The 12,458-nt window shown below is 48.1% G+C and overlaps 1 protein-coding gene across 11 annotated transcripts in view; it reads right to left on the reverse strand.

The window, feature by feature from the left end:
• Positions 1-12,458, reverse strand: part of SCN5A (sodium voltage-gated channel alpha subunit 5) — a 102,626-nt gene that overhangs the window by 10,986 nt on the left and 79,182 nt on the right. For 9 of the 11 annotated variants that reach the window (XM_065540364.2, XM_065540365.2, XM_005546678.4 and 6 more), the window contains 3 exons: positions 6,992-7,165; positions 3,015-3,137; positions 782-1,063 (listed from right to left, as the gene is read on the reverse strand). In XM_065540364.2, the coding sequence (XP_065396436.1) occupies positions 782-1,063; positions 3,015-3,137; positions 6,992-7,165 (579 nt within the window). The remainder of the gene's footprint in view (positions 1-781; positions 1,064-3,014; positions 3,138-6,991; positions 7,166-12,458) is intronic. The other 2 variants (XR_012430984.1, XR_012430983.1) reach the window with 1 other exon arrangement.

A 12,458-nucleotide genomic window follows, 5' to 3' on the forward strand; every position in this document is an offset into this window, starting at 1 on the left:
ACTAATCTACCGTTCTCCAGTAGGCAGTGCAGGTGAGTCTTTGTGGGACTACCACTGGGGCTTAAGGGATGGGTGGAGGTGTGAGTGGATGCCTCAAGTTTCCAGGTAAGAGTCTGCTGAGTTTTCCTCTGCTTTGGGAACCAGAGACAGGTGTCTGGGCTTAAGATTGGAATAGCAAGACAAGCAAGTTGTAGCTTTTTGCACTGTGGTTCTGCTGCATTAGTCAAGGCTAATGGTAGGTTAATTTTATGGAATGTGCTATAATCACGGAAGCCATCGTACTCACAAAATCAATGAAAACCCTAGAAGGATTGTGTGTGCTTAAACATTGCACATCAAAGATGGAAATATGTTCTTTTAAATAACACAAGAGCTAACACTATCTTTTATAACAGAGGGTGGCCACAGTCACAACTTTGCTAACAGTTCAGTTCCTGAGTAGTCTATGGTCTTTCATTTTTTAACCTGTGCCATCACACTGCCTAACTGATAGCCTGAAGAGGTCAACTTGACTACTGGCTGGGGAGTTGGTTCTATAGCACCACGGAGCCATCCCTATACTCTGCAATTTGGAGAATGTGGTATTGGTTCTAGAACTGAAAGTCTGGGGATTTCCCAAGGAGCCAAATCCCTGGAGAGTCCTGAGTCTCCTTTGGGCACTACGATCCTCCTGTGAAAATCCAGCATGGCCCCACTGCCCCACTCCTGCCCACATCATGGGTGATGGCCATGCTGCTTGACAGCTATTGGGAGGAAGGATGTCCCTCTCTCCAGGACTTACCACCTGCAGAAGGGCCAGGTACCCGGCCCCCACGTTGTCAAAGTTGACTTTCACCTTGGTCCAGTACAATTCTCCAGTCATGTTCAAGGACTCACACTGGCTCTTGTTGTTCACGATGGTGTAGTTCAAAGGCAAGTCTCCCTCTGTCTGGTTGATGCACCTCCCAAATTTCCCCGCGAAGAGGTTCACGCCCATGATGCTGAAGATGAGCCAGAAGATGAGGCAGACGAGGAGGACGTTCATGATGGACGGGATGGCGCCCACCAGGGCATTGACCACCACCTCAAGTGGACAGAGAAGTGGCTCAGTTCCTGGGGGGGCCCAAAGCGCATGCCTTTTTCAAGACCCTCCCCCATGAAAGAATGAACTCCCTGGCTGCAGGGGGCTGTGCAGGTGGGTGTGCAGATCCCACACTCATGGGAGAGGCCAGCTCCATGGCTGGAAGCCCTGGTGGGGAGTGAGGGGAGTACACACTAGAGTCTGGTGTGGCTTCAGAACATCTGCTTTCCCTTCTTGGCCCTGCCCTGATTCTGTGATCTTTAAAACCTGATTTTCACCACGGTGTGTGCTGGTTGAGGATGCCAGCAACTTGATGGGAAAGACCTCTCAAAACATGTCCCCAAGACTGGGTTTCCTAACAATCCCAAGAGTCCTTACATTTTTGGAGCTAAATTCTGGTTTATTTTAGGTTGTTGCTATTGGGATGGATGTGTGTTCTCCCCTGAAGTAACCCAGGGGACCTCAGTGCAGTGTCTAGAGGGTGTTGTGGCAGTTCTCCAGTGCTCCCATAAGAGCAGAGCCAGAGAGCAGGTGGCATGGGCACTCCCTGTGATACCCGCTCCCTAGTGAGGGGCTCTCACATCCCATGGAGCCACAGCCTCATGTTCTGCATCTAAACTCAGAGCACCCTGTAGAAGATTCCCTAGTAGAGGCATTTGGGACCCTCCACCCCACTCATGGACCAAGTCCCCAGCTGTCCATGCACCAGGAACACAAGCGCCACACAGACTGGAGGTGAAGCTGGTGTGGACCGTGTGGTGTGGCCCAGATGCCAGGTTGGGGGATGCTGGTCCCCAGAAGGCATGCTGAACCCTGGAGCCGGGTGGGAAACAAGCTCTTAGGGCACCGAACATCTGGGTGTAGAGTGAGGCGGGGAAGCCCTGGGAGTTTGCCCTTGGCTGGCTCTGTGGCCAACGGCCACCGCAGAGGCATCCCTGGCACCTAGTGTCTCCTTGCGTCCCTCTGGAATCAAATGTCCTTGCTCCCAAAGAGATATTTAACTCTGAATAATATCTTGTGGATGGTTTCCCACCAGGAATGAGCTCTGTGTGTCTCCATGGATTGGGGGCGTGGGCAAGGTTCAAAGCCATCAATCTGAGCTGTGCGTGGTGCCTGCTGGGTCAGTGAGAGACAAACAAACATGTCTTCTGAAGCCACACAGAACTGTGTATGTTTTGTTAAAAAAAAAATACCCCACACAAGTACACACAAACACACACATGTGTATTTGTTTTCTTGCTATATATCACGGCTGATGTTTTTCTTGGTGGGCTTTCAAATCTGACTTATCTGCTCTTATTCTTCGGTAAAATGTGGTGACTTGAAAAATGCTTACGGATCTGCACTAGGAAAATGGTGCACAGGAGATCACTAAGCACGTGGTCATTTCCTGTACAGCCTCTGTCTGATGCTGGGAATGCAGCTTGCTCTATGCCTCTTCCCTCACCCTCCCGACCACAGCCCCACTGCCCATCACAGAGGGCTGGCAGCCTGTGTCTGCCAGGAGGCAGAGTATGCAGAGGGGCACACCGAGTGGGCACACAGAGATGCAGCCCCACGGGACAGCAGAAATACAGGGGTCCTGGTGCCAGTGGCCTGGGGTACAGCTGAGACCCCTGTGCCCAGCAAGTCTCTTGCTTCCTCTCCTTTGTCCAGTGCTCTCCCAGCCCGCACAGGAGCTCACAGGGCTGGAGGGTGAGCCCTGGAGGTGGGTTCTCACAGCTGCCTACCCTCAGGGTGCCTCCATGTCCAGCTGTGCCTCTCTTGGAGGTTCTGGGCCATGCTCCTACCAAGTCAGCCTCAGCCACAGTCTCCGTGGCCACAGGACATCAGAAACACAGGGAGGGGCCCTGGGTAGCAGTGCGCTGGGCCTGTGGGTCAGCAAGCTGAGGCTGGGGGTCCCTCCGTGGGACCGCCTCCCACTCCCTGGTGGGAAGGCAGCCGCCTCTCTTACCCTCATGCCCTCAAATCGTGACAGAGCTCTCAGGGGGCGGAGTGCACGCAGCGTCCGCAGTGACTTGATGGGGCCCATCTCGGCAAAGCCCAGGGTGTTGGCCACCAGGCTGACCAGAGAGACCTGGGGGAGGCAAAGTAGAAATGGGGAGGATGGGAACAGCTCCCCACTGTTGGGGACAGACAGTAGGGCTCCTGGCCCTGCTAAGATGGCGCTGGGTGCCAGAGAGCCACAGGCCTCCCATGTCCACTCTTTATTAGTCCTGGGGTGGACTGTCATCACAGGCCAGCTCTGCACTGGGCCAGGCTTCCCAGAGCCCAAGCTGGGGCGAGCCCAAGAGTGTCCTGGCTTCTGGGCCTTTACTGAGAGGCTGCTATGTGCACTTCACATACATACTCTGTAATAACCCCACTAACCCTGCGATGTTGCGATGTGTCACCTCTGTTCTACAGATGGGAAAACTGAATTCCAAAGCCACTTCGCTGGTGTGGCGGAGCAGGGACACAAAGCCTAGGCTTTTGGTCTCCACATTCTTTCCTTCAATTCCAATTCTTGGACCTATCTCCTTCTTCGCCAAAGAAGCCTTTTTTGAGGAAGGAGAGACAGTCCTGGGTTGAGTAGGAGCAAATAGACAATTGCGGGGCATTTCCCCAAGGCCAGACTGTGCAGCATTTCAACATCTTCAAAGGAGGAAAGCAAAGGTGGGGACTTGGTGGCACCAGGAGCCTCAGCTCTCTGTTCCCTCTGGCCCACCCCTCCCAGGGCACTTCCACTCTGTGGATTTTGTCCTTCTAAAGCTCCGTGGGTATCCACTCCCTTCTTATTTCACCGCTGGCCTGTGATTACAGGCCAAAAATGGCCTCCTGCCTGACCTCCCCTGTAGTCACTATTCACACTGCCCTGGTGCTCAGGCCAGCCTGGGGTTCGGAGAGGCTAGGGGCAGGGGCCTGACTCCCACAGCCTCCTCCCAGGCTTGGCAGCACCAGGTCGGAGGGAGCTGAGCAAAGAGGCCGAGGGGAGGAAGACACGCCAGACTGATTTCGGTGTTGCCCTCACTCACCCCTCAAGGATGCTGGGCTATGGGCCCTCAATCCTGGAGAGTCGGGGGGCATCTCTCAGGGACCTCTCCTTGAGGGCAGGACCTCCAGAGTGCCAGGTCCAGCTGGTCCGTCTGCCCAGTTCCTAACAGGCTGCCTTGCGGTCTGTTCTTTGCAAAGCTTGCCCCATCTGCCCCGGTGATGGCCTCCCGTCTCAGGTGACGGCAACTCCATCCCTCTAGCTGTGCAGGCCACGATCCTTGGCGTCCTCCCTGCCTCCTCTCTATCTCTGACACCCTGTGTCTAACCCGTCAGGATTTCCTGTTGGCTCTGCCTTCAAAATACATCTGAAGTCCAAATATTTCTCACCACTTCTACTGCCACCATCCTGGCCCAGCCTCTATTGTCTCTCCCTGGATCATGGCCTGAGCCTCCTAACTCTTCTCCCTGCTTCTACTCATTCCTGTCTCCCCTGGCCTCCATGACCGAGTGAGCCCTAAAGAAAATCAGTCAGTTCACGGCACTCTTCTGTTCAGAGCCTTCTAATTCTGCCCCGCTACCGTCATTTCATTCTAAATCAAAGCCCATATTTTTTCAAAGGTGGCAATCTGGCTGCATTCCCTGCAATCTGGCCTCATCTCCTGCACTTCCTTCTGCTTAGTGGCTCTAGCCTCCCTGCATTTCCCCCAGTATGCCAGGCGTGCTCCCGACACACCGTCCTTGCACTGCTCTTCCAACCTCTGCTTGGAACGTCTGCCAGACACTGGCCTGGCTAACCCCAACTTCAAACCCGCTCAAATGTTACCAAAGTGGGCCTACCCGGATAGTCCTATTTAACGTGGTAACCTGCACCTTCCCCTCCACCCCACCCACTTCCCTTCCCGAGTTCTCTTTGCTCCATGATAGATACCACTTTTCCACATAATGTAAAAGTGGCTTGTTGGTTATGCTGATTGTTTGCAGCCACCTTCCTCCATGTGGGGAAGCATTCTTGTTTTGTTCCCTAAGATCCCCAGCACCATAACCGTGCTTGCACACAGTAGAGACCCAATAGCATTTACTGAAAAATAATGCAGAATTCTTCTTGGAAATATCCTTCCCTAGACTCTGTCATGGGAGACAAACTTTCCCATGAAGCATGTGGATGGGGTAGAGGCACAGCAGTGTGGCCAGTGTCAGGAAAGCTGCATTCCATACCCACTTCCTTCTGCTCAGCCTTGGGCAAGGCCCCTCCCTGCTGTGAGCCTTGGTTGCCTTCTCCACAGGCTTCTTCTCCTCTCTTGGGCCTGAGCAGGGAAGCACTGCCAGTTCCCTTTCCCCTGACTTGGCTCTGAGCTCCCCAAGGTGGCCAGCGGCTGGTGGATGGGCTTCTGCAGATGTCTGTGCAGATTCCCTCTGGCCTGCCTTGCTGGAGACCCTCAGCAGACCCAACTGCCCAAGATGCTTCAGGAACAGCGGGTCAGGGAGCCTCAGGGCTGAGCGGCCAGGATCCCAGGCCCTCCCATGTTCCCTCAACGGGGAGTCCTCAGGGGCCTCTCCTTCATCTCAGGGAGGCTCTGAGGGCTGGGCCAGGCAGCCCAGTGTGTCTAGAGCTCTCCTCGCCCCTCTTCCACCCACAACACACCCTCACCCCAGCATCAGCATCCTCTTGGCCACCTGGGGTGATAGGAAGAGGCCTGAACTGCAGGTCCAAGGACCTGGATCTGCATTTCTGCGCATCCCTCTAGCCCAAGGTGCCTCTGCCACCACGGCCACCCACACTTTGACTTCCCATCCAGCCTTGGTAGCCTCAACCTGGACTCTGACCAGGCTTATTGGGGACTGAGCCTCTGAGTGGGGTATGGAGACCGCACAGGCCTGAGCCTGTCCTGTAAGCACAGGAAGGATAGCTCCTGCTGGTGTGCAGAGCCCGATGTCAAGGCCGGAAGCCATCAACAAAGCCTTCTGGAAAGCCCTTTTCAGTCTGCAGATCCTGACCCCCATTCTGTTTTGTTTGATCCCCAGAGAGGTCCCTCTGCCTGCACCCTTTGCCTTCTCTTTCTTTGTCCTCAGTGAGTGCAGACCCAGAGCTGCCCTGCACCGACCTGTTTCTCCCTGCTTGGTTACTTTCCCTGTAACCCTGCATTCATGCTGCCTGGCACCCAGCAGTGTCTTGGGGCCTGGGTAGCTGTGGGGCAGGGGCTTCACACTCCATCTGCCAACTGGATGTTCAGAAGCCACGCTGACCTCCTGCCCCAGGCCCTCCTTGGACACAGCCTGGGCAGGCAGCCCTCACAGCTACCTGATCGTCTAGGGCAGCAACCCAGAGCCCCCGAGCCAGTGTTCACGGCTTCCTCCTCCTCTGTGGTGACTCCACCCCTCTCTCATCCTCCCCAGCCAGTACCTTCCCCCTGAGCTGGAGGCTCTCCCCTGCCTGCCCAGCATCCCTTCAGCAGCCTTCTCCCCCTGGCATGTGTGCATGGAGGCTCTGAACTGTGCCCCTCGTGTGTGCATGGAGGCTCTGAACTGGCCATCTGTCTAGTGGGCCCGATGGACACTTACAGTCTGCTGTGGTGTGTGCTAGAGCACAAGCTTGTCTGCTCACTTCCCTTTCTGGACCCTGAGCCCCCAGCCCCTGCCCTGGCTCACACCCCTACCTTGACTACTCTCGAACGATCTCCCCTAGAAGCAGGGGCCTAGGTCTCTGCCTGCTGTGGCTCCAAATTGGGGGCTCTAGAGGCAGGACCCGTCTCCTATTTCTTGTCTTCCTCTGAGCCTGGGAACCTGAGGACAAGGCCTGAGTCTCAGACTCACATCCTCCTTCCTCTCTGTCTGCGCTGCAGCACTGCCTCGTGCCTCCCCTTCAGCCTGCTGGCTCCCACCGGGCCCTCTACCTCACCTCCTTCTCCCACACCTGCAATGGGGTTCCCCTTCCTGTTCCCTTCGGGTGCCCACACTCACATCCACGATTAGGAAGTCGAGCCAGCACCAGGCATTGGTGAAGTACTTCTTGAAGCCGTAGGCCACCCACTTAAGCAGCATCTCCAGCACGAAGACATAGGTGAACATCTTGTCGGCATACTCAAGCAGAACCTTGATGGTCTTCCGCTCCTCCAGGTAGATGTCCTCGAAGGCCTGCAGACAAGGCCGGACAAGGCGGACATGAAGTCTGGACCACTGCCGATTCCACCCTGCACCAGACACTGTTTCGTTTCATTTCTTTTTTCTTTTTTTTTTTTTTGAGACAGAGTCTTGCTCTTTTGCCCAGGCTGGAGTGCAGTGGTGCAATCTTGGCTTACTGCAACCTCTGCCTCCCGGGTTCAAGCGATTCTCCTGCTTCAGTCTCCTGAGTAGCTGGGATTACAGATGCCCACCACCACACCCAGCTAATTTTTTGTATTTTTAGTAGGGAAGGGGTTTCACCATGTTGGTCAGGCTGGTCTTGAGCTCCTGACCTCGTGATCCACCCACCTTGGCCTCCCAAAGTGTTGGGTTTATAGGCGTGAGCCACCGCACCTGGCCTAGGCACTGTTTCTGACAATACCTCCTGCTGCCCAGGAGAGCAGGGAAGGGGTGAGGAATGCTGTGGACAGGGTTCCTCCTGGGCAGTGCTGGACTAGATGAGAATGCCCTCCAAGCGGGGCCTGTGCCACTGGCAGGCCATGAGATGGCCTTACATGGTAGATGGATAGTAAGGCGAATGAATGGTGTGATCCCCTCTCCCTGCGCAATAAAGATCAAGTCTGAGTTTTGGGCTAGGCCTTTCTAAAACTTGCCATTTTAACAAGGAGAGAGGGTATGTAGGCTCAGCTCACAGCTTTCTGTTGGAAACAACATAAAATATTTTTTGTTTTCACTCCATTTTGCTTTAGCTTTGTTTATACGGTTACTTACTTTTCGTGGGAAAAATATTGGTTTCCAATTAATAATAATGATTAAGTTTCACTTTACAAAACATTTATTTAAATAAGCAAAAACCAATGAGAGTTGATGTAAAGCTGAATTTTAAAGAAATTAGAGTAAAAGTCATTTGTAGATATGATGTTTAGGAACCACAGGTGTAGATAAAGTCAAATCTGCAGTTCTCAGGCTCTAAGAGTCAGTTTCCAAAATCCTAGGAGTTGTAAGTCTTTCTCCACTTCCTCATTTCTGCCTCAACTCAAATTCCTGAGCTGACAGAAAAATTCCAGTGGCTCCCAGATGGCTTCTACCTCCAGCCTACTGATTTGTTCCTGTTTCTGTCTCTGTCCAGAGTGTGCTCTGAGGTTCCTGTCTAGGCAACTGAACGCGTCACTAGGGCTCTGGGGTAGCTGCCTCCACCTCCCACTCCTGGGCCTCCCTATCCGACTTCAGGGCCTCTGTGAGCGACAGTGACCCAAGAGACCAGTGCTGTTGGCACTGCCGGGGCATACATATGGCTCACTGGGTCACTGTAGACGGCACAACAGGATAATTCAGCTCCCAAAATGGATTTTGGGAGTTGTTCAAGATAAAAAAAAAAAAAAAAAGTAGGGGTATTGTATTTTTTTTTTCTGAGTATAAAAATGGGTGCATCTTATAAAAATTAAATAATATGGAAATGATAAAAAAGAAAGTAAAAGGCATCTCTAATTTCATGACACCAAAGTAACCACTGCTAACATTTAGGTGAGTATTATTTTTGACAGTGTGTACATGTGTGCACACACAATCACCACAATTTTATGAGACACACTCAATATTTGCCTTGAAATTACTTTCTCCATCAAACAATATGTTATGAACATTTATCCACTCAATAATATGAATACATACAATAATATCTATCACTATTTTAAAGGGCTGCATATTTCATTATTTGCATACACTGCTATTTATTTAGCCAATAACCTTATTAATAACGCACATTTCGGTTATTTACAGTTTATCTCTAGTAGAAATAAAGTTGCATGGACAGGGGATTGTTGAGGATAAATTGGGTTGCCAGGCGAAAGGTGCGCTTTTGGTACAGTCTGGGAATGGACCTCTCTGAAGGCAACACCAATTGACACTCCATCTCTGGGCCAGGAAGGGGGCCGTTCTCCACTGCCCCACCGACATTGCTGTCACTTCTCCTTTTTCACTTTTCCCAGCCTCATGAAAGAAACTTGTATTTCGTTACATTTTCATTTATTTTATTAGGAGTGATGCTGACATCGCTTCTTTGGATATTTGCTGTGTTTTTTGGGGGAATTACCTCTTCATATCCTTTGCCTATTTTTGTACTTGGGTGTCTGGTTTATTTGGGAACATTAACTCTTTGTTTGGTAACACAAGCCTGGGTTGTGGCACCAACCTGCCTGTAAATCTCACTTGCTTTTGTTTACCATACTGAAGTTCTAGGTACTTCATTTTCAATTATTATATTATTTAATATTATCATATCATTTATTATAATTTTCATTTAGTAAAATTTTTGGTGCTGCATTTAGAAAGCCCTATTCCGAGGCTAGGAAAAACCGAGCTTCTGAAAACAATTTTTGTGGTTTCATTGTTTTACATTACCATTAAAAACATTAAATATAGTTTGCTAGGGAGTAAATATCCATTTAATACTTTTTTTCAGAATGTGGCTCATCAAATGCCCCAACACTTTATTAAATAATCCATTTAAAATCCACTGATTAGGCCGGGCGCGGTGGCTCAAGCCTGTAATCCCAGCACTTTGGGAGGCCGAGACCGGTGGATCACGAGGTCAGGAGATCGAGACCATCCTGGCTAACATGGTGAAACCCCGTCTCTACTAAAAAAAATACAAAAAACTAGCCGGGCGAGGTGGTGGGCGCCTGTTGTCCCAGCTACTCGGGAGGCTGAGGCAGGAGAATGCCGTAAACCCGGGAGGCGGAGCTTGCAGTGAGCTGAGATCTGGCCACTGCACTCCAGCCTGGGCGACAGAGCGAGACTCCATCTCAAAAAAAAAAAAAAAAACAAACAAAAAAATAAAATCCACTGATTAAAAGTCAACTTTATCATATAGTACATTTCTCTATTTACTTAAATCTACTTCAGATCTCTTTATGTGGTTCTACTGTTCTCTGTCTATTCCTGAATTAGTATCACATGAATTTCCCTGGACATTTAAATGATTTTCAGGATAAACTTTACCAATGTTTTGTCAGATTTCCTCAGAAATGTTGCAAACTTGTTATTGCATTGAATCTACTAATTACTTTAGGAACTAATATGAAGTCTTCCTACCCAAGATGAAGGTATGTTTATCTATTTGTTCTGTTTTACACTGCTTGGCAAAGTTTTACAGTTTTCTTGATGCATCTCTTATACATTTATTATTATATTTATTCCCAGTTATTTTATGCTTGCAGTGCTTGGCATGTAAGAAATATTTGAGAGATGTTACTTGTGACTAAATGGTTTCTCTTAGGATAAAACAACAACAATAGTAACAATTCTTTGCATATTTATTTCATAACTGGCTATATAATGTTTTTAAAATAGGTTTAAATTCTTTTCTAGGCAATCATATTATCTGTAAATAATGATATATTTCTATCATTTTTAACTCTTGCTTTTATACTTGACTGGATTAACTTCAATTATTTTATTACCCAACTTTTATATCATGTGTTCAGTTTTCTTAATTACACTGGCTATAATTCAATACTATTATTAAATAATGAGCAATAGCTAAAAAGGTAGTTAAATCATCCTTTTCTTATTCTTCACTTTAATGAAAACATTTCAAGTGGTTTTACTACTAATGATGATATAAGTTAATTTCAGAGTCAGTTTTTTACTAAATTGAGAAAACACGTTTTATTTCTTTTTTTTTGTTCTTTGGATTCAGTAGGATAAAATATATTTTATTTCTATTCTTACAAGAGTTTTGAAAATCAAGCATTCATTGAAATAATTATATGGTTTTTCATCTTTGTCCTATTAATATAGTTTTCTTAATATGGTACTATTTTCACATTTTAGGATATGATACATTTGTCATATGATGTACTCAATCTTTTTTTTTTTTGAGACGGAGTCTCGCTCTGTTGCCCAGGCTGGAGTGCAGTGGTGCCATCTCGGCTCACTGCAAGCTCCGCCTCCCGGGTTTATGCCATTCTCCTGCCTCAGCCTCCTGAGTAGCTGGAACTACAGGCGCCCACCACCACACCCGGTTAATTTTTTGTATTTTTAGTAGAGACGAGGTTTCACCGTGGTCTCGATCTCCTGACCTTGTGATCCGCCCGCCTCAGCCTCCCAAAGTGCTGGGATTACAGGCGTGAGCCACTGCACCCGGCCTAATCTTTTAAATATATTTCTAGATCCTATCTGCGTGTATTTTGTTTAAGATTTTTGCATCACTAATCAGAAGTACGGAGTATGAAGCATGAAAACTGGCCTAGGTTTTTCTTTTGGTATATGTGAGGTTTTAAAAATCAGCATTATTTAGCTGTTAAAAAAACAATTTCTAGGCCGAGCGCGGTGGCTCACATCTGTAATCCCAGCGCTTTGGGAGGCGGAGGTGGGCGGATCACCTGAGGTCGGGAGTTCGAAAACAGCCTGACAAACATGGAGAAACCCCATCTCTACTAAAAACGCAAAATTAGCCAGGTGTGGTGGCGCACGTTTGTAATCCCAGCTACTCAGGAGGCTGAGGCAGGCGAATGGCTTGAACCCGGGAGGCAGAAGTTGCATTGAGCTGAGATCATGCCACTGTACTCCAGCCTGGGCAACAACAAGAGCAAAACTTCATCTCAAAAACAAACACACAAACACACACAAAAAACAATTTCTAGACTTTCTTTTTTCATGCACTAGAGTACTTTAAATAGCATTGGAATTATTTTCTTCCTTGAGAATGTGAAAGAATCTGTTTTTGGAGATGTGAGAAATTCGATGAGCTAGTGGTTATCAATTTGGTTGCTTTACATTTTCAAGGAATCAGCTTTGGAATTTCATGTCAATTTTACTATTTATTTTCTAATTCATTAATATATGTTTTTATTACTGCAGATCATATGGGGCAAAGAAAACATGTTTTTATTTTATTAATTACTTGCCTAGGTTTCTTTAAGATTATTTTGTTATATTTTTAATTTCTTGAGTTAAATAATTTATGTTCTTTCTATTTAATAATAAAAATATTTAAGTAATGAATTTTCCTTTTATTACAACTTTGGCTGTATTCCACATGCAGTATTCTCAATACTGTTATTTTCTAGTTTTTTTCTACCAGCCACAGCTTTTTCTCTACCTCTACACTTTTCTTATTTTTCCAGATCTCATGTGGACAGAATTAATGGAATCTCAATCTTTGATTTACAGCACACTATCACCTTTGGTGCATGAATGGCCTTCTTTTGTTAATTAGTTAATCAATCAATTGAACCCCCTTAAACTACCACCAAACTATTTTCTGTTTGATCCAAGGTTTTATATTTTAGCTGCGTTTTTT

Source organism: Macaca fascicularis, chromosome 2 (assembly GCF_037993035.2).
Source record: "Macaca fascicularis isolate 582-1 chromosome 2, T2T-MFA8v1.1".
NCBI classification, from domain to species: domain Eukaryota; kingdom Metazoa; phylum Chordata; class Mammalia; order Primates; family Cercopithecidae; genus Macaca; species Macaca fascicularis.